This window comes from Pleurodeles waltl, chromosome 4_1, assembly GCF_031143425.1.
Source record: "Pleurodeles waltl isolate 20211129_DDA chromosome 4_1, aPleWal1.hap1.20221129, whole genome shotgun sequence".
In the NCBI taxonomy this organism is placed as follows: domain Eukaryota; kingdom Metazoa; phylum Chordata; class Amphibia; order Caudata; family Salamandridae; genus Pleurodeles; species Pleurodeles waltl.
This window is the reverse complement of record NC_090442.1, coordinates 395,363,987-395,389,156: the sequence shown is the minus strand read 5'-3', so window position 1 is coordinate 395,389,156 and position 25,170 is coordinate 395,363,987. Positions and strand designations below refer to the sequence as shown.

General features: G+C 43.1%; 1 protein-coding gene across 5 annotated transcripts in view; it reads left to right on the top strand.

The window, feature by feature from the left end:
• The window catches only part of ITPR2 (inositol 1,4,5-trisphosphate receptor type 2), a 1,367,642-nt gene that overhangs the window by 195,938 nt on the left and 1,146,534 nt on the right, over positions 1 to 25,170 (top strand). For 4 of the 5 annotated variants that reach the window (XM_069228605.1, XM_069228604.1, XM_069228603.1 and 1 more), the window contains exon 2: positions 1,449 to 1,519. In XM_069228605.1, coding sequence (XP_069084706.1) covers positions 1,449 to 1,519 — 71 coding nt within the window. Of the gene's footprint in view, positions 1 to 1,448; positions 1,520 to 22,736; positions 22,916 to 25,170 lie in introns of those variants that run through there. The other variant, XM_069228606.1, reaches the window with a different exon arrangement.

The following is a 25,170-nucleotide window of genomic DNA, read 5'->3' as shown; positions in this document are numbered from 1 at the left end:
CCCACAATGGAGAGTCAAGTCACTGTATCAAAATTATCAGAATGATCTAAAAAACGGAACAAAATGCACGTCATATTTTTTTTTAGATCTCGCATGCGCTATCACTTGCAAAGATCTTTTGTTAACTTCAAAGTGTGCTTGAAGCCAGCCTTTTAGTTACTATTGGTTGGCTTCATTGTCAGTCATACTTCCTTGCTTCTCATTTGTCAGTGTGTTCTTTCGATGAAGCATGGACCAAGTACTGATTGATTTCTTTAAATTTCTCCTTCCACTGGTGGCACTCGGTTGAAGGTATTTTATTTTTCTCCCTCCTGCCCGCTGCTTGTTGCCCTATTGCTTCTTTATATATAGTGTGAACTTGGACCAATGGCATTGGAGCGCTTTACCTGATCACCAGTTACATTACACAAATTTGCATTAATTTATTAGGTATGGGTCTCTGGCCATAGCACCACATCCTTTGCCTACCACCTCGTGCACGCCAGCTCTCCTTACCACCTCTGTCAACTTCTTTATCTACTACCCACCTTCCTCAGACTTGCTAAAGGCCTCCTCAGACTTGCCACATCCCACCTTATGCTACTTTATAGCAGCTACTGCCATACTTCCCCTCCTTTGTCTCATGCTGCCCCTCCTCTGATCTCGTAGTGTTCTATCCCAGTAGCTCCTGCCAGTGCCAGCCTCCCATCCCTCGTATCTGTTCTCAGCTATCGCTTGTCCTTAGGCTACCCCACTCACTTCTTTTTGCTGGAGTCTCACTTCATGGATGTCATTCCACGAGAGACGTCAAAGATGCTCATTATGTAAATAGACCGGTTTCTTTCTTTTCTGATCTTTTTTCCTACCATAACTTGCAGTGCTCTGAAGTGATGTAGGTGACACACACCCCTTTACATGAAGCACTGGCAAAGCCAGTAGGCCTATGCAAGCTATCGGCTTTGTCAATGTTTTTGGGCATGTTGCACAGGGCTGCGTCATAGTGCTTTTACAAAAAAAAAAATACAGGTAAGCATCTCGGAGGGAGGGCCTGCAACAAGGAGTGTGTAGATCTCTCCCGGTAGTAATATGCATCATGACTATAAACATTGACAAACCCAGTAGGCAATGTAGGCGCAACTAGTTGGCTTTGCCATTGCTCGTTTTTTTCCAGATGTTTTGTGGAATTTTGTGTTTTGCATTCACCTGTATATCAGCAGAATTTTCTTTATTGTGAAACATGATGTTTGCTCAAATGCTGACTATCGGAACTTTCTCCGTTGATTATATTTTGGGGTCATTATTTTAGTGCTCTAAGCACGTCTGCTAGATTACTCTAATTCAGGTACCTGGCAATTGACGATCCCACAGTCCTGGAAAATCTTTTAGGCTTTGAATACTTGTGTCTGCATTTTACCTTTAGTATGCAAAGAACGTCAGAAAAGGTAATCAAGGTTATTTTTCATTTCTAGATTGGTGGATGACAGGTGTGTAGTACAGCCCGAGGCTGGAGATCTAACCAACCCTCCAAAGAAATTCAGAGGTACGTAGTTAAGTGATATAACAAATGAATTTTTCTTCATAGTTTTGTGACATATCTTATGTCAGCATGCCTCGATTGACACTGAGCTGGGGAGTTTTGTGGCTTGTTAATTAAAGACACACCTGTTTGAGTTTCCTTCATATACGACTGAAAGGTGCTATGCGAACCAGTAAATCGACTAACAGTTCATTTGAAAAGACCCCAAACTGACAGATGCTTAACAATCTGAAATCTCCTCACCAGCATCTGAGCGACCTCCAAGTGCAGACTTGTCACGTTCAGATTGAGGAAATATGGTCAAATCATCACTGCTCCCTCCTTCTCCTTATGCTGTCTCTATTTTTCCATCCATTCATCCGTTCTCTCTCTCTTCTTCTTCCCTAAATTGCTTTTTCTACGTTACCCCTACCTCTCTCTCTTTCTCTCTCCCTTGAAGTCTCCCTGTAACTGCTGCAATTAACCTTGGGGACCAGGGGGAAGTAGCAGTCACTTGGAGGGGTTCTAGGCTTTCAAAACAGGCCTCACAGGGCTCCAGTCCACTAGGGAAATGCCCAGTGGAAAAATAGGCCTATCCAGCCTTGGAAACTATCCTGCAAAGCTGCACCGCAGCCCTGGCTGAAGCTGAGAATCACCGCTAGCGGTGCACTACCACCTTATGCAGTGGGCTGCTGTCCAGATGGGTCATAGGTTTTCAGCACCGTTCTACAGCCCACCCGGCCAGTGGCTTCCCATTGAAACGCCAATTAAGGTGTGTACCTAGTTTCTGACAACAGTGTAATTCACCATCAGATTGCATAAATGACAAATTGTGGCTGTCTTCTTTCCAATGGTGCCAGTCAGCTTGGGCTTAATTTCTTAATTTTTTTTTTTTTTCCCTGAAGTTCACATTCGAGAGGTATTGCTTTAGGTAATAGGTCTGTAATGGTGGAGATGTATTTTTCATAACATTTAGTAGTCATAACCTGATTGGACATCTGCACGGATAGAATTATAATTCTGTTAATTCTAATTGCAAAATAGTGCATTCCTTGCAAGGTCAAACTGAAACGAGTGAGCGGGAGTGAGAGAATGAGTGTGAGTGAGAGAGTGAGTCAGTGTAAACGAGAATGTGCTGTGATGCTTGCGAGTTAGTTGTTGTTCCTTGTCTTTTAGAGACACCAAGGGCACAATGCTGGCACTGGCATCATCAGTGCATTCCTTGCAAGGTCAAAGTGAAATTAAACGTTGGAATTCAAAGAGTGGGGATTTCCAGAAGGAGATTTTTTGAACAGGCCTCACACATTAGTTTTCTGGAACATGGATCTCTCCCATTCAAGGAGGCCATACAAAACAATAGATAAGGGTGCACCTCTTAGTTGTAGATTGCAGACTTAGACTGAGCTTTGAGTCGTTGCTCATGAATCAATAGTTTTCCTCTATAACCTTGTTTTTGTCCCACTGCTGCCGTATTTTGCTTTTGATCTCTTATTTGTTTGGACAAATTTATTCTTTTACCTGCAACATTAGGGAACTATTTTTTCCTTTGCAGATTTCTATGACATTTGATTTTTGCACTCTGTATGAGTGCATGTCACTTTGTCTTTTTTTCTCAAATCGCCCTTCCCTCTCTCTGTTCCAGCACATCAAATTCTCTTCTCGTGCTCTAATTTTCTATGCCTTGTTCTCACTCCTGCATTCTCTGTCATCGTGGAAGGAGGCCATACACCAATGCCCTCCAAGCCCTTCTTGTTTTCGCCATATCCAGCATCCATGTTGGAACTTGAACACAAACAAAATGCCCTCCCACCGTCCGCTGCCTTTGATGGCACAACCTATCCATTTTTGCAGCACAGGCATTGACAAAAGCAACAAATCTACTTGTTTTTGCTGTACCATTCCACAACAGTCTCACATTGCCTATAGACACTGCATTCAAAAAGTCAAATTCAGCACCTAGACACAATGTAGCGCCATCTGGGAACAGTACAACAATAATGCCTGATGAAAATGACTGGAGATGAAAAGATTCTAAACAAATCATTACCTAGTTTTAAACTCCTAAGTGTATGTGCAGTCAGACTAATTGAGTAGCATAGCAAGCATATTTAACAGTTGAGTAAAGGTTTACCTCTTCTATGTGTTTTACAAAATTCTTGTGGCCAATATTTTAAATGTATTTGCTAAATTCATCATCTTACTTTGAACTAGATTCTTTCTCTGCTCCCCCTCTGCCTTTGGATGTCTTCTCAGATCTGCAAGATTCAAGATTTTATCTAAGAAACGTGTTAAATGTTGAGCATTTATTGGTCCTTATTCAGCAGCTTTAATTTACAATCTATGCTTTACATCACCAGGAGGCAAAGGATTGCTCTCCCCTTTGGCCAGTCCTTTAAAGTGTTTTTGGAGCACAATGGACGATTTCATAGATTCCTGGTCTCAGTTGTTAAGCATAATATAAGATGAAGTTATAGTCTTAAAGTCCATAACTTTAAAAAGCAGACTTAGTCCTGTCTACATATTTTTTTGCAGACTTCCAAATCCAGTTTACTTTTGTCTGCTCTACCCAAGGTCAGCGGCGGTCTGAGCTGACACCGACCTTAGGTTTTATAGGCGCACCCAAATCCTTCCACCATAGTTTGCTTCTCACTGACCAGTCCTGGAAAAGTGTTCCACCTTAATTGTGAAACAGATCTGCTGTTTAAGCTACTCCCCTCCATCACATCAGTGGAGGAGTGCACATTCTCTAACAGTGCATCAATGGTCATCATTGATAAGAAATATAGTCACACTTTCTTCCATTTTAAGAGACCCGTGATTGTGCCTTTTCTATCCAGCTGCAAGGTGGTCTTGTAATCTCCGTTATGTCTTTTCCTCAGCACTTGAAAAATGAAAAAAGTGTCACATGCCCCAGCTGTCAAGTATCTTCAATAAGTTAGTACACCAGAGAGATCTCTGTTTGACCTTGTTTTTTAAGTGGAAGTATTTTGTTTTTATAAAGATTTATACATTATTTTTATTTGAGGGGAAGGGTATTTTATTAAGCAAAACAAATGTATGGTTAATCTTTAGGATGTTATGAAGTTGTGCGGGCAGACTCAGTCATATGTTATGGTGCCAGGTCTTCAGCAGCCAAAATGTCCTGGTGAAAGTATGAAATCATTGACATGAAAATTAGACACACCATTGACCTCAATTTGGGGTCACAGCTGCAACCCTTAGCTTGCCCCTTGAGCCTCCTGATGCCACCTTCGTGACCCTTGGTCTCAGAGGTGGCAAAATAGGTGCCAAGAAGAAATGAGTGGCTCTGCAGTACTTACTTTCTGCCTGTTTATCAGTGTACTAATAGTGTATAATGCTTGATTATTCACTATTAATGCAATAAAAAATGGAGCACACTTAGCTGGAACGGTTCCTTTGGTGGCAGGTATGCTACATAAACATGATTTTAAATGTATGTAGCACATGCTTTTAGATGAGACTGTGTGTGTGAGTGTGTGTAACTGTGAGTATGTCTAAGCATGTATGTTTGAGTGACAGTGATACGTCGTTAGCGACATTGTGTGAGATTGAGGCCCATGTTTACTATTCTTTGACACAAGGCCATGTTGTTCCAAAGTTGCAGTGCTGCCTTGCGTCAAAGGAAGACAGAAGGAATGTGCCATATCAAATAAGATATGGTGCAGTTTTTCTCCTTTTTGCACTCTGGACAACCATGCGCCAACTCATACACCCTTGCGTCATAGTGCAAGGGTGTGCGCATTCTCTGAAGCATAGGTTTTGGACTGTACGGGGGTCTTTTCCCGTACAGAACTATGCTAGAAGGCTTTTCCCACTTTATAGGCGTGCTTTACATTGCGGAACACATGCAAAGTTGGAAAAACAAGGACAAATGAAATAATGTCTCCTCGTTACGCCTGCCTGCAAAGCAATGCATCTCTAACTTTGCGTTATTTAGGGACACTAACCAATGCAAATCCTGGTTTGTGTTGGATAGTAAATCCCACCTTAACACTTTGCACGGGGTTTGCGCCACTGAGTGTCAGTAAGTATGTGTGAATGAGAGTGAGAGAAAATGCAAGTGAGTGAGTTAGAAAGAATAAGACTGTAAGATGTAAAGAGTGAGTGAGAGAATGAATGTGAGTGAGTGAAAATGTGAGGTTTGCAAGTTTGTTGTTGACCCTTGTCTTTTACAGACACCAAGGGCAAAATACTGCCACTGGTATATTTACAGCAATTCTTAGCATGACGGACAACAGTGGCCAAATACTGGCAATTCGAGGTTAATCCTTGGGGAAAGCGCAACAATCGTAAAACACCGGTATGGTATTCCAGAAGTAATTCATGGCACAGAGTACCCATGCATGAATACTGGCATACCTGAATACATTCATCACATGTAGAACCCAGGAAACAAAATGCTAATACTAGACCTATGGAAGTAATTCTTGGCATACGGGAGAATGGCAACCATGACAAAATACAGTACAGTAGCTGCCCAAGCGTCACTGAAGGACGCATTACGGAAAAGAGAAAAAACAAATTAATGAGTCAAAATATCAACTGCATGTCAGAGGCTAGAAGTGTTTGTTGCATTTCTGCTTAGACTTAATTACAACAGCAATAAAATTAAAACACTCTGCCCTCAAGCTATTGACCATAGTAGGAGGGCTCATACAGGATGAGTTTAACCACCCCTAGGAGTGTTCAGACTGAGGTTCATTTTTTCAACAGGGCCAAATTTGCCTTTTATAACACACCTTTTGGGAATTTTTAGTGAGAAGTTGTCCACCTGATTTTGAAGGAGCAGGTATGAAATAAGAAGTGAAGTACTGCTGGTGTGCTGAGGCCGCCCGCCCGGCTGTTGGGGGTGTGGATGCTCCAATCTAAGAGGGTCTAGTTACCGGAAAGGGAGAATTCCTAAATTAATGTTAAGACAAGATCATTAAAGAAGAATGGGCACAACTCGGCTTCCTCAGTCCGCAATTTTGTGGATTTATTCAAATATGAAATGTATCATTACAGAAAGGAAAATGTTAGTTAAAATCGGAGACCAACTCCCCAATAAAATGCAAATGTAATGTGCCTTTAAAAAAATGAGGCCGCAGCACATTTGTCAAATAGTCAAAATAATATTAGCAAGCCGGTGCAGCGGGTGACTCTTCAAAGTGGTGGGAAGTAAAAGTTGGGGCTGAGTGAGCCCAACTGACATAAAGGCGATGTGAGGGTGGGGGAGGTTCTGTCCCTGGGAAAGTTTTGAAAGAAAAAGGGGCAAATGGTGCATTTTAACGGTAATTTTCGTACAGAATTAGTGAAAAAAGCAATAAGAATCTACACATGCAGGCACATGACAACTGATTTGCCTCTTAGTTCATTAACTTCATTGTTGTAAGAAGGTGGTTAAAAGTTTCTGTATGTTTAAGCTTAAAACTTGTACTTTTAATAAATGCCACTCAACACAGTGTTATATAATCATTTTGATGTACTACGGTGAAACACCTCTGCATGTTAAAAAAGTTAACTTTTTTGTATTTTGAAGAGGGTGCGTGACATCTGTTAGATGAATTGCATTGTGTTGGGATATTGACTTATGACCAGGGTTCATCCTTCATCATACTCTGCAGACAATCTATTAAAACAGGTACAGACGAAGGGTACAAAAATGGGTGGCGCATTAGAGACCTAATAGTATGACACCAATAAACAAGTAGGCAGATATGGCTAATCTGGTTTCAAGGCCGCTATTGCTCATATTCTGTATATGAGAACTGTGAAAAAATTGAAAGGAAAGAGTTACTCATTTAAAGAATTTAACCGTGTGAGGACCATCTATGCGTCAGTTTCCTGCGAGAGAGTCATGTTAGTGAAGACTGAGCTAAAATATGAACCCAGTCATTTGTAGAGCATTTCAGTGTCTCTATGACTAGTTCAAGCTGTGGAATTACAATGACACTTGTAAGTGACCAATAGCTAAATCACTTGCAGATAAATTTGCTAATTTCTTTAAAGTCCTGAAACAAACCAGCTTTTTGGTATTTAGCATATTGCACCTCCCTTACATGGTGGATTGTACTTCGTTATGATGCGTGCTCCTGCCTGTCCTGCTCGGTTTACTGCCCTAATGCCTGTAAAGCGTTATTTGACTGCCCCTGCTGCTCACGCGCCTACCAGGCCCGAGGCCCTGTGCTGCCCAGCACCAGCAGATGCCCGTCACCGTGCTTCTTGCAATGACTGCTGTACAAAAGCATTACCATCCGGCTCGGGCTTATCAAGTTTCCCTGACAAGTCAGCTGAGAGTGTTTGAATGAGATGCAACTAGGCCTACGACGGTGACGCGCTGATCCCGAATGACTCGAGTTAGCAAAGGCCGAGAGACCACGTACATGGCAGACGAGATGCCTGAATAATTGTCTGGTCGTGTTCACAAGTAGCCGAAATTAGATTATGAAAAACAAAGCTGAACACATTCGTGAATATTTACGCTTTTCAAATCCCAGATATTATTGTGCTCTCGTGCACATCTCAATTTTTGAAAACCCTGATATGAACTATTTTATACAGGGTCCAGCATCACCCTGGTCCCCAGTGGGCTGCACCTGAAATGCTCGAGCAGCGGGACAAAGAGCGCACGCTCCAGTTTCTGCACGGTACCGCTCACGCGTGGCACACGAAACCGCCACTCACAGCTTGTGTGCTTGAGGCGAAGAGCATTGTGGCGCTAGACACTGCCGGGGACAGAAACATAACCAACAACTGTAAGGCTTAAAAATAAAGCCACACAGTGATTGGCCATTGTGCCACATCTGCGCTGCCTTGAGTGTACGGGCAGTGCTTAATTTGTAAAAAAAAAAAAAAAAAAAAAAAAGGTGCCGGTGCTCAAAGTCCTACTCTTAAACACAGGGCTGCTGCAATTAAAAGTGCGAACACGGAATACTGAGGCAGCCTAATCCTGAAACCACCATGGGCCTCTTCAATCCATTTAAAGCCACTCCCTGCCCCTTCTGCTCACTCTAGCAGCTTTCTGCTTTCTCCCTTTGTCACGCTTTTTCGTTTTTCCCTTCATCCGTCTTTCTCATATGTGTCTTTTGCTCGCAGCAAATGCTTGAGGCTGAAGAATAAGCCCTGGCCCTCAAAAATAAGTGCTGGTGCTCAGCACCGGAAACAACAAGCACAAATTAAGCACTGAGTACGGGTCAGGAGAGAGACCTAGCTGACCTGCCACGAAGAGAACCTATCCGTGCATTGCTCTCAAGGTGTTTTAGCATGAGAGCAACACAAGGATTAGTAGGGATAGCTCAACCCCGAGCTCCAACAGAGACCAGTGGAGCTGCTCTGTATGTCCCCTGGCTCCTTAACAGCGTTGGGTTAAGCGGGCTAAAGTGTGCATGTCAGGCTGGCCACTGAGAGAGACCTGACCTGGGCATGTCCGACTGGACAGGAGGTTTCGCCGCACCCTGCCGACAAGACATGACAAACAGAACCCCAGCTGCACTGCGGTCAAGCACTATGAATTAATTAGAAAAAGGTGTTTTTAATTACTAGTAATGCATGTGGCGGCTGGGAGCAGGGGTGGGGGGAGGGGGGGTGACCTCCTATTCCCCAGCGAAGAAACTGCTCCTGTAGCAAACCCTAATATAAATATAACGTTGCATCTACTCTTCTCTAAAAGAAAAGAACGGAATTACAAATGAGTGTAAATAAATTCCTCTCTAAAAAGAAGCACAACACTTTTAAATAACTTCCAATTCTGAAATGCAAAACGTTTAAATAAACTAAGGAAAATGAGTAACTAGCCCTTATCATGTCATAAACAGTAGAGACCATGTGCATTGCCCTCTCTATTACAGGGTAACATGAAATGCTAATGCGAAATGAAGGAAAGGGAATCTCTTCTAAAATAAAAAAGCACATACACCAACTCCTCCACAAATGCCACATCTTCTCTAATGTTCTGGACAATGGGAGCACGCGTTTCATCGCATGGCATTGCACAAAGCGGCAACACTAAAAAGTTACATGCACAGCACCAATCACATTGCTAATTTCAACCCAGTGTGTACTTGCACATTATTTTCATTGACTGTAGAGTACAGTTTGTTTCACAGAGGAAATTGTATGTTTTGTTAATGCAAAAACACAAGAAAACAAAGAACTGCCTCTGCACATTTATTAAATCAACTTTGCAACAGAGGTTCAGCTCATAACCTTGTTCTGTTGCAATATAATTTGGGTCAGCCCAGCACGCTGGGAGATTGTTACTTTGCTTAAACAGAGACGGCGACCTCTAAAATTAAGTTGCCCGAGTTTGTAAAGGTCTCCTGTGGTGGGAGGAGTAGTTCATATATTTTGTTAGGAATGCTGTGAAGTGTTTGCATTAGGGGAAGCCCTCTATAACTGCTTGATTGTTGTAATTTATGTTAGGCATGACCAGTAGTTTGAGGCTTATTGACAGGTTGTGTGTATTGGGAGGTGTTATGACTTTGCATACAAACTCATCCCCGAAGACGTTGGGGCCCATTCTGTTGAGGCAGTGTTCAGAGTGTCTGTGTGAGCTATGTCACTGCTTGCAAAGGCTATCGCCTTCAGATCAGATGGCCGAGATGTCTAGGCTGCTTTGTTGGAGAACATTTCTGCCTCGTTACTAGATTGCATGTATGTTTCCTCACTATTGGGTACTGCTCCATCATCTTGATGACACACACTGGTCTTGCTTTCTTGGCACTATGTTTGTCTCTTTCAAATATCCGGATTCTGAGTTGTGTTAGTGCTGTGCACCCTGATCTACAGAATTTGACTAGCAGCAGCACTGCTAGTGGTATTAAAAAGTAGTCATGCTAGTAGTAATAGCAGCAGTACTAAGAACAGCAGTGGGGGCACTCTTAGTCCCCACAGCAGTAAGTACTATTAGAAATGGTGCTACTGGCAGTAATATTGACATTAACTTTAAACATATCAGCAGTATGACATGTAGTGGAGGTAGTTAGTGGAACCAGTAGTAGCTGTGACAATAGTAGCAACATTGACCGCAGTAGATGAAGCATCACTTGACGTAAGAAAATATTCTTTCATTGCTGAAAAAAATAGCTTTCCTCCTTAAATCGTGATTCAGGGGTGATGCAGTTACATTGCATGTAATATAAATAAACAGATGGGGAATGTAATATTTGCCATCTTGACTGTCATCCTAATCATAGTGGCATGGGATTCCTGTTGTCTGACTTCCTGGACATATTGTTTGGGGTCATTGGCAACAAGTTTTCATGTTTGTTTTGTCCACTGGACAAGTAGACGCAACCCCCCGCAACACGATAACTTAAGTAGGCAGTTTGCAGTACCCCAGAACGGGTCTGTGAATGAAGATTGCCTGTCACTATGGTAATATTTGTATTTATATGTATAAGTTGTTCAAACTTTTATATATGACTCATTAATGCAGAGCAATTACTATTAGGGTGAGTGCTCTAAGGAAATTCAATCAGCTGTGAAGTCAGCTTGCAAAACTGCTAGCGGTTTCAGTACAAAAACACATTCAGATTTTTGCATCTGAAGGCTACTCTGATTGCTTGCAGAATGATCCCTGATTACATGCAGAAGCCTGAGACCAGGATTGGTACACAAAAAATTAGCAAGTTTTGTGCGACCTTTAGATGCAATTCCTTCAGGTGTCATTTATTAAATTAAAAAAAAGTGTTTGCATGGCAATATTTATAATACTGATGCGAATCAGTGTAAACCTAATATTGGCACCATGAAAATAAATACACTGCACCCTGCCCTTGTGGCTAACTAGGGCCTACCTTAGGGGTGACTTACATGAAATAACAAGCATTTTCAAAGCAACGGGTCTCACACTTGATCGAGTTAGAGCTATTAGCGTTGTAAAGAAAAAAAAACTCAGCGCGAATGCACTATGTAAAATGCAGCGTGATCGCGCAGTGTGGAAAATAAACAGATAAAGTAGTCAGGACCCCAGGCTGAAAACATCGAGCCTGGTATGTTTTTAGCAGTTTACCGGTGGTGTGTAGGTTGGCTAAACACCGGAAAAGGCATGACGTATGCATGACTTTCACTAATGAAAGAAAGCGGATTTTAAAAGGCAAGCCCACGAACCAATGTAAGTGACTGACGTGACATGGGCGTGATCTGAAGCCCAAAGAGAGATTACAGAATGGACGGAGCGCTTTGCGCTCGCTCCTAAAAAGGAATGTTTGGGCCTGGCAAGTAGTTGCCCTTGCCGTTCCAAATGTCAGTTTGAAATTGCATGCACAGGCTCTGCAGTGGCAGGCCTGAGTCATGTTTAAAGGGCTACTGTAGTGGGTGGCACAATCTGCGCTGCAGGCCCACTAATACCATTTGATTTACAGGCCCTGGGCACCTATAGTGCACTTTACTAGGGACTTGGAAGTAAATTAAATATGCCAATTGTGGATAAGCACATGTGCTTTAAGCAGAGAGCACATGAACTTTAGCACTGGTTAGCAGTGGTAATGTGCCCAGAGTCCTAGAGCCAAAAAAAAAAAAAATCAGCAAAAAGTGGAGAGAAAAGGCAAAAAAGTCTGGGAATTACCCTTATAATATGAACCCACTCATCATTTGGCGGCATCAAACCAGACCAAATATATGTATGTACGTACATGTATGTATGTATGTGTGTATATATATATATATATATATATATATATATATATATATATATATAGTTATAAATCAATAATATGGTCTAAAGATTCCGTGAATGGGTCAGATTTGGCCACGTGGCATGAGTGATCAAGGTGGTACTAAATATGAACAATGCTGGCTACTTGGAGAATCTAACTTAGACTCCTAGAAGAAAATGCAGACGTAGAGGAAAAAGTTGCTCGTACTTGGGATCTCCTGACACAAGATGATTGGTTGTTGAATTGGTGTGTGTGAGGGGTATTTGTGATTGATGATAAAGAGACATTTTTTGCAGATGAAGTTAGATGTTTGCGGTATCTGCTGTATCTTTTTGAAGAACCCTTTCTAGACTTTCTGACCCCCAGTCCTCTCCCACTCCAGTCCGGTAGGGGTGGGAGGAGTACAGATGAACATTTGTCAAGTGGATGACATATGGATACAAGTATGAGCTGGGGGTCCCTAATTATCGTTTTTTAACTAATTCACAATAGTTTTAATGTTGTAAGGGGAGAATAATGTCTAGAGATGATAGGACGTAGAGTAGTCCCATGGACAGTAAATTCAATCAAAACTGACCAGGTAATAATAAAAATAGAACTATTATTGGCAGTATTATGTTACTGTGTCTTCTTTACAAGCTAAAGTAAGTCATCCTGCCCCTTCCACCTCATGTGAGTTATTCGCCCAGGAAAGAACTGCCTAACCCTGTTGCCTAGAGAAGGATCCATGATTTGCTCAAATGCTGTTGATATGACTTTTTCAAGATATCTTTTGTGGACATAAAAGGAGTTTATTTTACAGCATAAACTCAAAGTGTGACTCTTGTAACATTTCTTCAGTGGCGCACAGCGCACCCAGGGCTATTATGTGGTTTGCATTGTTCATATCCATTTTTTCAAACTGAGCAAACATTTCTGCACTGCAGGGAGTTTGCTTTGCTAAGGCTACCAACAGTTTCTTTCTACGGGCGGCGCTCAGAGCTGTGAGTAACTAACCAAACACCAGGGGTTTTGGACATCGGCCAGCTAACAGTTCGTAGTTATTTTATGTGGATGAAACAGCGGGCTGGGTGAAAAGCACAATATACAGTCTTTCATCTCTGAAATGTTTTTTACAATAACGTTCATATGATGCTGTTAAAGGGATCGCTGCTTTCTTTACTATCTGAATGTGCAGGGTACCAAAGTTGGGTCAGTTGTTTGATTGACTTATACAGCTCTGTGATGACAATAGTAATCAATCCTGGCCAAGTTTGGGTAATGCGGTTTTTGAGGTACCTGGTGCCGTTGCCTCATTTTGAAATCCTGTAAATACTTTGTTGAGCTAGTTGTTGCTACCGAAGTCCAGTTCGCCTCCTCTTAGGCCTCTAGTGATTAATTTTTTCCACCCGGGATAGGAAAGAAAGATTGAAGCCACAGTGACCCAACTGACCGTGATTTTGTTGTTGTTTGTTTTCACTTTCTTTTGACTGTTGGAGTGATGAACTGGAATGTGTTTGTTTTCATTTACCTCAGTAAAGACTGAATTTCCTAGAATATGTTAATCCCGCAAGATTGTATGGACGTGTTGCTAGTCGGGGGGTGCTCTCCATGGGTGTGGCAGTAAATCCTAGAATGCAAATCACCCGGTCACAGTGTTGCACATAGATGTCAAGTAGGTTTGAAGAGCAGCAGGAATCCTGAAGAAGTCCTCCTGTCCCTAGATAGTGTTGAGGCATTGATCCCCCCGAGGTAACCATGGACTGCTGTCCACTCAGAAAAGGAACTAGACCTTGCGGACACCAAGGCTGACTTTCTCAGCACCTCATGAATTCTTAACAGCAGAGGGTGATCTAGCCGAGAGTTTGAGTGACAGAAGGACGGTAGCAGCATCCTGCCCAAGACATCCAAGGTTGTCAAAGGAAAGTCAAGTAAAGCTGTCCCCACATCTCTTTTGGGTTCAGACCCCTGACAGTTCTTGCAGAATACCATATATTGCAAGAAAAGCAGCTGCCTCGCCTGGATGATGTGCAAGATGAAGCTCAAGACCAGATCTGCAGTGTATAAGAAACATTTAACAACAACAAAGCAGTAAGCCTCGCCTCTGGGACCTTTTGGATTTTCCAAAGCCTTTTGATGGTGATGTGAAACATTGGACACAAAAAAAAGGCACAATCACTTGGCTGCTACTGAGATTGCCATAATTTTGTAGGCATGTGCATTCGTGATGACGTGTGCTTGCATCACCACCCATGTGCCCGCCTACCAAAGTGCTTTTTAGGGTTGAGTCTGAGTAGCATGCGCTTGCGTATCACTTGTGAGACGCTGTAGTAGTAAGAAAAGGGCTCAGAGCCCCGCCCATGTCATGTCAGTGTCTTTGATTAGTTCGTGGGCTTGCCTTTTAAAATATGCTTGCTTTCATTAGTGGAAGGCATGCATACGTCATGCCTTTTCCGGTGGTTAACCCTCCTCGAGCGCAGCGACCAACTACTAAAAACATACAACGCTCACAGTTTTCTGTCCTTTTTGTGGACTACTTTTTCTCTTTTTTCGCAGCACGATCTCGCTTGGCAGAAGTCGAGCGCTTTGCATGATATCGACCCAGTTACATAGTTAATTGCACTTTTGCCGGTTACGTAGATAATTGCACTTTTGCCGATAGGTTTCACTACGAGTGAACTGTTATTTCCGTTTGTGTGTCTATTTCAATTTTTTAGCAGCGCAATCGTGCTCGTTTTTTTGCCATTTAATGAGGCAAGAAAAGTCCGGTTGGGAGTTTACAACTGCTAATAGCTCTAACTCGGAAAAATGCGAGACCTATTGCATTGCAAAGGCTTGTTTTAAAGGTGGAGGGACCAGCAGTTTGCAGCTCGGCCATCCAAAAGAAAAGAAATATAAAAGAGAAAGGACCATGTGAGGGGGCTAAATATGAGTTGACTGGAAAGCAACTGGGCGGGGGTGAATAAAATAAAAAATAAAGTAGGTGGGGAAAGAGGGGAAAATCAGCATTTGAAAGTGAATGCAACAAAAGGAGTATGAGGTGAGGCAGGTGAGGGAGAGAGCAGCATGGGAGTGAAGGAAGAAACACAAAAGATAGAGAGCAACATGGAATACCTAATGGAGAGAAAGAAAAATATAGTTTCCTAAACGTGAGCAGTGAAAGGATACAAGTGAGCCAATCAAAAGAATGGTAAGAAGGTTATTCTCCAGGAGGGGAGTGACAAACACAAGAAGATGAAGGCAAGCCAACAAACAAGAAGCAAGGAAATGAGGCTGATAATAAACCAACAAGTGATAAGGAGATTGTGGGCACTGAGCCTACTGTAAACTCTTGGTAACCCCTTAATAGCTCATTTACAACCAGACAGCCTGTACTGTTTGGTAGGTGAGACCTAAAAGGACAATGCATTCCCTTCTTGGCTTTAAAGAAAGTGTAGGGAAATTAACTGAAAGCAGCATTTAGGCTTCTAAACTCTTTTGCTCTAAAAAACCAACAGAAGTAAAAATAACTTTATAGAGTGTCTAACTTACTACATTTTACTGCACAATTAGTTATCACCGTAATAAAATGCATACTCGTTTTATCAGCCTAGAAGGAAGAAAAATGTATACTTGTACAGCAGTGAGCACTAGTTTCACTGAACTACCTGCCAGCCTTACTAGATGAAAGTGAGCACATTCAGAACTAACCAGAACCTCTGTATTTCTCTGATGGCAAGAGACAGACAACTGATCGAAGATCTGTCCCTCAGTATTGCTGAGAAGTGCGGAAGTGGTCAACAAAAAGCCCTCCTTCGAGGCATTGGTATGGGTCCATTAAAGGTATCAATGGTATTCTGAGAAGTAATAATACTGTCCAACACAGTAAGCCATCCTTCTTGGCCACTCCCTTCCTATAAGGCACCACTTCCTGTTTATTTGAATGGACTTTGAGCGACTCTCACATTCGTTGTTCTCCTGGTTTTGAATTATATTACGCTGCACCGTTGATTCTAACCAGCCATAGGGTGCTGCAGAACTAAAAGGTGCACAACAACAATCCATTTGCAATACTGTTTTTCCAAGTTTGAGAGTAACTCTAGTTCATCTGTGTTGCTGCTTGCACAGGAACTGTGGGTGGGATTTCAGGTGCCAAGAACAGGCATAGCCCCCTCAGGCAAGCGCACTGGAACGCGTTCTTCAAAAAAGCTACTAATATTCAGCTCTTAAAAAAGCCTCAACAGCGGGCCAAGTTTTAACGACTCCTTACCTCCAGCCCATCTATGTCCCATTGGCTGTCACCCTAACTGCGACACAGCTTTTGTTAGAGCACGCACCAAGATGGTGAACCCTCAAGGATGTCCAAGCAAAAGACCCAACAAAAGAAAGCGCAGGGTTGCATTTGTACTCCTCCGACACTTTGGAGAACCTAGTAGTTATACACTCCGTGCACGAGTAGACCCAACCCACGATAAACCCTAAACTTAGATAGTGAGCTTTTAATAACAGAGATTCACTCGAGCACTTCCAGGCCCAACACGAATGTATCCATGATGTAGTTATTTCCATTTTCATTAGCAGAGGAGTCTAAAACCTTGAGGCATTAGGTACAGTCGAGGACAGAACTCCACACTGGGAAGCCTTATGGCTACTGGACTGGCATTCCTTAGCAGCTCAGAATGACCCACTTTTATTTCTCCCAGACATTAATAACAAAATGGTGTTAAGTGACTGTATTTGCCTTTTTATATACTTTACTCCCTCAGAATCAATTGGCCTTTGCATAATACCTTCCTTAGTAAACCTTATGTATGTGATGTGTACAATGTCTGCTTATTTTTTAAGTGTAATTACTTAATATTTTTTTCAGTATCAGCATATATGTTTCTGTTGTGTCTTGCTGGTAGAGTGAGTGCATTGCAAACTATTCACCAATAAGATGGTTACAGCTGTTTGTAGTATAATGGAGGCAAGCTCAGCCCCCTGGTGGTTTCTTATTTTGAGTGCTTTTTTGCTAGGGTCTTGCCCATCGAGTACGTGCTCCACCCACGCAATGTACCTTTGTACTGTCACACAGCTCTTGAAATAGAAATCTAGAAGTGCAGGTACTCACTAACACATTTGCCAGCCAGAAGTGCTGGTATCCGCACTTCCAGCCGGAAGCAGTGTACCTGACTGCACCTGTCCATTTAAAGCGCTGCTGTCACGCGCTCTCCGCACTCATGCAGGCGCTCCTCCCGCTACTTCCGTTCCGTCGCTATTTGTGTATTTTATTTCTGCTCGGACATGGCAGCACAGCAGCCAGGCTGTGGTGAGACTGGTTTGCAGAAGAGAACCTGCAGATGCGGTTTCTCTGTGAGGAAGACGGTCTCGTGTGGTCTTGTTTGTTTCGAAACAACTGATCTTTCAGATGTTCTCTTTCATTCAGGAGTTTTGTTTGAGTTAAGTAACACCAGAGTTAATTCCATGCCATTACTGTTTTGCAGTAGCAGAACCTGGGGGACTGATTCACACAATCAGCACCCACTGTTATAACGCTATGCATTGGTCTAGATTTCTGCCTTTGTGGAGTTCACAAACCTTTCCAGAAGTACAGCTGTGACAGTCGTAATTCTGGGAAAGATTTGTGAATCATGTCGCGACATTGTAGCTAACTGCACATGCTGTATAATTAGGTTTGGGAAGTGGCATATCTTTGTTCAGTGGCATAATGTGTGTTCTCCATTTGAAAACGTTTTACAACCCCTCCCCCTACAACCCTTTAATTTGAGGCGTTTACTGTTTCCCTTCTCTCTCTGAAATTAATTACTCCTGACTTGGCAAGAAAGATTATTTGATTATTTCCGGAGCGGGAAGAGAGTAACTTGAAAATACCCCAAAACTTTAAAGTATGAGCGTGTTCTCAAACTTTCTAGGAAACCCGGCATTTAGAAAGCCCACTCCTTGAGCGGTGTTTACTCACGTGTAACATTATCACATAGCAGAGCAATATTGTTACTGATCAAAGGATTTATGAGTCCACCAAAGGCACCTGAGAATTTTTTGAATGACCCACAGTAAAGAGCTGCAGTGCTTTTGTGTAATCCCGACACCTCCCCTAAACCTAAAAAGGGGCATTACAATTTCAATAGTATTTCTGTAGCTATCCAGCTGTGCTTGAATCCCTCAGCTGGTGACCCCATCTCGCCCCACCCCCGTGCTGAGCCCTTTGCTGGCTATTTAGAGTAGTTCACACTTTGGCCTTCATAACTTTTTGTCCACATAAGCTATCCATGCCAAATTTGCTTCCTTTTTTTTCAACATCCTAGGGATTCTAAAGGTACCCAGAGTTTATAGGTTCCCCAGGAGGAGACAAAGAAATTAGCCAAAATACAGCAAAAATGTTTTTTTTCTCCAAAAATTGAAAAAAAGGTCTGCAGAAGAAAGCATGTGTCTTCCCCCCCCCCCCTGAAAATGGCATCAACAAAGAGTTTGTGGTGCTACAATCACCATCTTCCCAGCTTTCTGGAACAGGCAGACCTGAATAAGAAAACCACATTTTTCAACACCATTTTGGCAATTTACTGGGACATACCCCATTTTAACTTTTTTTTGTGCTTTCAGCCTCCTTCCAGTTAGTGACAGGAATGGGTGTGAAACCAATGCTGGATCCCAGACAGCTAAACATTTCTGAAATGTAGACAAAATACTGAATTTAGCAAGGGGTCATTTGTGCAGATCCTTCAAGGCTTTCCTACAGAAAATAACAGCTAAAATAAAATATATTGTAATTGAGCTGAAAAAACATAGCCATTTTTCTCCACATTTTACTCTGTAACTATTTCCTGCGATGCCAAATGTTCAAAAGCAATAAACCGTTACGTCTGCTGGAATCTTCTGGTTGCGGGGATATATAGGGCTTGTAGGTTCATCAAGAACCCTAGGTACCCAGAGCCAATGAATGAGCTGCACCTTGATATGGGTTTTTATTGTATACCAGTGTACAGCAAGTCATTTGGTGAAATATAAAGACTGAGAAATGGGTATCAAGGAAACATTTGTATTTCTAAAATGGGCACAAGGTAAGGTGTTGAGAAGCAGTGGTTATTTGCACATCTCTGAATTCTGGGGTCACCATAATAGCATGTGAATTAGAGGGCATTCCTCGAATAGACGTGTTTTTACACACTGTCTTACATTTGGAAGAGAAAAATGTAGAGAAAGACAACGGACAATAACACATGTTGTGCTATTTTGTATTCCCCCCCCAAGTCTCCCGATAAAAGTGGTACCTCACTTTTGTGGGTAGGCCTACTACCCGCGACAGGAAACTCAACATGGACACATCACATTTTTACATTGAAATCTGATGTGTTTTTTGCCTTGCTGTGGTCTTTGGCCTCTAGCTCAGCAGGAACCTAGGGAAACCTACCAAACCTGTGCATTTTTAAAAACTAGACACCTAGGAGAATATAGGATGGGGTGAATTGTGGGGCTGTCACCAGGTTCTGTTTCCCAGAATCCGTTGCAAACCTAAAAAAGTTGGCAAATAAAACACTTTTCTCTCACATTTTGGTGCTGCAAAGTTCTGGAAACTGAGAGGAGCCACAAACTACCTTGCACACAGCATTCCCCCAAGTCTCCTGATAAAAATGGTACCTCACTTGTGTTGGTAAGCCTAGTGCCCACGACCGGAAACGCCCCAAAACACAACATGGACACATCAAATTTTTACATTGAAAACTGACGCGTTTATTGGAAAGTGCCTAGCTGTGGATTTTGGTCTGTAGCTCAGCCGGTACCTAGGAAAACCTACAAAACCTGTGCTAAAACTAGACCCCAAGGGGAATCCAGAATGGGGTAACTTGTGGCACTCTCAGAAGGTACTGTTACCCAGAATCCTTTGCAACCCTCACTATGTGGCAAAAAAAAAAACACTTTTTCCTCACACTTCGGTGATAGAAAGTTCTGGAATCTGAGAGAAGCCACAAATATCCTTCCACCCAGCATTCCCCCAAGTCTCCTGATGAAAATGGTACCTCACTTGTGGGATAGGCCTAGTACCTTTGTCAGGAATAGATCACACAAGAGTCAATGTTGGTCCTTGCATGAGGGCAACTGTTGACCCTGGGGTGAACCATTCCTGACGCAGACACTAGGTACAGGCACTCAAGTGGTGTAGCCTTTTTATCAGGTGGGGAAACACTGGGTGGTAGGAATTTTGTGGATCCCAGCATATTCCTATAGTTTGTGTGACAGAAATGCAAGAAAAAAGAGTTTTTATTCAACATTTCAGCTTTGCAGGGTATTCTGGTTAAGAAAACTTAGGGAATCCACACAATTCAAACCTCTGTGGACTCCCCTGGGTGTCTAGTTTCCAGAAATGTTTGGGTTTGGTAGGTTTCCCTATATGGCTGCCGAGCCCAGGACCAAAAACGCAGGTGCCTGCCTTACAAAACCAGGTTGTTTTGTGATAGATAATTTTGATGTCTCCACAATACGATTTGGGCGGTGGAATTTGGGGCTGAACCTTATTGGGGAGCTCCCAAGAGCCTGCCGCTGCATGCACCTGCTCTCTGGGTTGGGCTCACCGGCTATTGCCTGCTGCACAGACTGTGCTTGCGAAGAGACAGCAGAAATGTCCTCATCATCTCCCTCATAATCACTGGAATAGGAGTTATCGAATGGGACTCCTCTGACTGAAAAATCACTCCCAGTCTGGGCCATTGCCCTATCCTTCAGATGCGTTCTCAGTATCTACTGATGCATCGGAGGATTTTTTAACCCCCTCCCTGGTGTCGGCCACTGGTCATGACCCGCACCAGGGAGGTAGTGTGGGCGTCGGCCAGTGGCAGACAGAATAATCACAGACATCATTTTTAGGTAGATTTGAATTATTTTTGTATAATAACGTTTATTTTAAGGTGTTTCATTACCATACCAGATGGAATTACCGTACAGAAACCAACTGTTTTCATGGCATGCAATTCACACTCCAAACATTTTAATTGAATAAGTCTTACTTTTCAACAACCTTCTGCCCTGCACTCCCTATGAATCCATTCCGTTTATTTTAGGGGATATAATCGTTGTGGGTTTGTACCATGCACTCTGATACCTACACCTATGTGCTTCAGACTTTCTGGATACTATCAAGAGTACCTGTGTGTGTGTGTATGTATGTATGAACATAAGTTCACCAGTTATAGGTAGCAGAGCTACCTATAACTTACACCCCTGCCATGCACTACTTACAATCTCACATATTGCATCACTCATGACCTATTCTATGACAGCATTTATGACATCACTGATGGCATCTCAAATTACCTCCCCTGGGGCCCAGTCTCTTAACTAAGGGAGGGGGGCTGTGTGCCCCTTCTCCTTGAGCTGTAAAAAGTCCATGGGAGGCCCATCCCCAAGAGCTGTGATTATTTTATTTTTTATTATATTTTTAGAGGAGTTGTGCCACACACCTCTCTGAGCCTATTTTGGTCCTTAAGACCTCATCACCCAGGGCTTCTATCTTACATTTGTAGGTGCTCCAGTGCCCACCAGGGGCACCCACAATCAACACATTGGGGAATGTGCAGGGATCTCCAGGGCTGCGGACCCCACAGCCCCACTTCCCTCCCTGCATGCTGTGGGAGCCAGCATTGCTCCTGCTCGCAGGGAGCAGCTATTTATGCTCCCTCTGGGTGGGAGCAATCTGGTTCTCTGCTTCCCTATTCCAGTGCAGGAAGGGAAACAGATAAAAAGTCTGCTCCCAGGTGGCGGGATCATTTTGAAAGCCCCCGCTAGCTGGGAGCAGACTTTAGGCCTAATTACGAGTGCGCCTGATCTATAGACTGCCACACTCGTAATGGCGTCTGGACTGCCGCCAATGCAGCAGTCTGACTGCCACATTAAAACCTTTGCCCCTGGACCACCAGGGAACCGCCAGCATTGCCAGGATCTTGGATCTAGCAGTCTGGAGGTGGCGGAGATTCTAATCCGCCAGCGCTGCCCTGGGGATTATGACCTTGTTGTCTGGCAGCATTTTCATGGCAGTAACACCGCCATGAAAAGGCTGGCAGAGAACTGTGATGCCGCTCTTAACCGCGACGTCTCTGTTCACTACCGCAGTCGAATAGCGCCTCCGATTAGCAGAGCGCCATCCTCCGCTATTTTGTCCTGCTTTTGCGATGCTTGCCAGGAAGCATTTTTATATGCCTCCCGTCACGTCGTTCTTACTTGTCCTTGTAATATTTTTCTTTCCTGTCGGTGGTGGACTCCTTCCTTTGTTCTTTTTCTTCTGTCTTTTCTGTGCTCTTGTCTTTTTCTTCTTTTTTGTCTCTATGCTGTCTTCTTGCAGGGATCCATTTTGTCTTGTTCTGTTCCTTTTTCCCAGCATGCCTTTTTCTCTTATACTGCTACTTTTTTCCGATTCTTTTCTAAGGGCCTTTTCCCAATCCAAGATGGTGTTGTTTCCTTTTCCTGTTTTGTCACTTCCTGTCTTCCTGTATATAAGCCACTCAGTCCTGATCTGCTTTGCGTTGCAAACACTTCCTCTTGGTGGTGATCTTCACTCCTGTTCGTCATTTATTTTCCTTTTCCTGCTCCTCTGATTTTTTCTGCATTCATTCCTGCTTTTTCCTCTGTTTCAGGAGTTCCTGTTTTTCCCATTTTGGGGGTTTTTGTCCTCTGGGACTCCTTCTGGAGGGTACAGTCTGCCTTGGTGTTTCTCTGTCAAGCAGCATCGTGGCTACTAGAAAGGGTCACCCCTATCTTGGTCTATCCAGAACCAGCAGAAGACTGGGTGCTCTTTCAAACCCTTCCATCAAAGGTGAGAAGCATCGTGCAGATTGTGACAAGAACAGGTGCAGGGGAGTACGGGGGTCCCTGCACTGCCCATGCACTTGGCATGGGCAGTGCAGGGCCCCCCCTCACCAGTATAGTTGCAGTGTTCTTTGACTGCTTTGCGACTGTGCTGGTGCACCCTGGAGGTCACAGCATTGCCACCGGCTCAATCACGAGCCGGAAACCATGTTGTAGCCTGTTTCCTGCTAGACCAGCGGGCAGAAACTTAGGATTCTGCTTGCAGGAAACCCATAATAGCTCTGGTGGGGAGGTCACTGCGTAGGTGCCGGCCACCCTGTCTGGAGTTTGGTGGACAGAGTTTTCGTCCTTCAAACTCATAATGGCCCTCTTTGTGTTTGCTTCCATTTGGTAGGAGTTTCAAAAATGCTCCTGGCAGGCAGGAGCAAACAGAAATGTCACTGCCTGCGCTGGATCGGGGGAAGGAAACTGCTGTGTCCCTGGGGTATGCTCCCTAGATCCCAGGACACAGCAAGTGAGCTGACCCCAGGGGCGGAGTCCCTGGGGGCAATAAAGGCTCAGGGAGGGGGCAGCATACCTCCCTCCCTCCCCATATTTTGTAAATCGGGTTGTAGGGGGATGAGGTTTCCGAGGCCTAATACTGCCTAGGAAGTGGGGGCCTCATGCCCCCTCCTCTTAATTAATCAATGCAGCATCAGGCCACCTAATTTGTCTCCAATCCCTCACAAATCCGAGTGCTCACTCCCACTGGTGTCTTGACTCAAGCAGAAGCAAGATGGCCCAAGGGGAAAAAAGCTCCCTAGTTCAATTTGGGTGCTCTAATTATAAATTGGCACTCCTGCTAGATGCTGTCAAGCCTCTCACGGACACAACTGTTCAGGTATAAAAATATGTTTGAACCTTCATTTCTCAAAAACTACCAAACTAATTTACACCAAATCACAAAAAGCACCACCTGTGGACCAAGACGTAGCTTCCTGCCAAATTTGATGTAATTCCGCTCAGCTGACTACCGAAGTCTATTGAATAGGCACGGGGATTTTGTGTTTTGGGACCATCCTTTTTTTCTTAGGCCCCACTTGATGGGTCACCCTGAAACTTAACATGCACAAACTGATCATAAAGTAGCATCTTTTTGTAAAGTTTTGTGGAGATTCGTCAAACAGGGCCAAAATTATTAGCACCATAAAAGGGATATATATATATATTTCCGTCCAGTAGTTTTGGTGCTATTGCTGTTCAAAATCCATATGGAAAAAGGAATGGAGAAAATGTGTTTTGGGGGGTTTTTCTCAGCCCCCTTAGACAGATCACCCCAAAACTTCCCAGGCAGCAGCTGACGGGACTATCAATTTTTGGGGGGAAAGTTTCGTGAAGATTTGTCAAGTTGCTCCAAAGATATAGGCAAGTAAAAATGCTTTTTTATATAGAAATGCTTTTTATATAGAAACTAACTATAACTACCTAGTGGTGACAGCACTAGGTAATATATATATATATATATAAAATTGGGCAAAAATGTAAAGTTTATTACAAACCTCTTGCAGACTCACAACATGCAAGAGTGCAAAGAAAAAATACATAAATCAAGCCTGACGCGTTTTGACAGAACGCCTTCCACTGGGCTCTAGATTACAATCATGGTGGGCATTTTTTATCCATAAACTAGCCCCTTCGCTGCCAGGCCTTTCCCCCCTCCTGTGCTGAGCCTTTTTTTGGCTATTTGGGGCAGTTTGCGCTTAGGCCCTCATAACTTTTTGTTCACATAAGCTACCCACGCCAAATATGCGTCCTTTTTTTCCAACGTCCTAGGGATTCTAGAGGTACCCAGACTTTGTGGGTTCCCCTGAAGGAGACCAAGAAATTAGCCAAAATACAGTGGAATAATTTTTTTTATTTTTTTTTTAAATGGGAAAAAGGGCTGCAGATCTCAGCTCGTGGGTTTTTTCACTGAAAGTGCCACCAACAAAGGGTTTGCGGTGGCAAGATCACCATCTTCCCAGCTTTCAGGATCAGGCAGACTTGAATTGGAAAACCCAATTTTTCAATACAATTTTGACATTTTCCTGGGACATACCCCATTTTTACTATTGTTTGTGCTTTCAGACTCCTTCCAGTTATTGACCAAAATGGGTGAGAAACCAATGCTGGATCCTGGAAAGCTAAACATTTCTGAAAAGTAGACACAATTCTGAATTCAGCAAGGGGTAATTTGTGTAGATCCTACAAGTGTTTCCTACAGAAAATAACAGCTGAAATAAA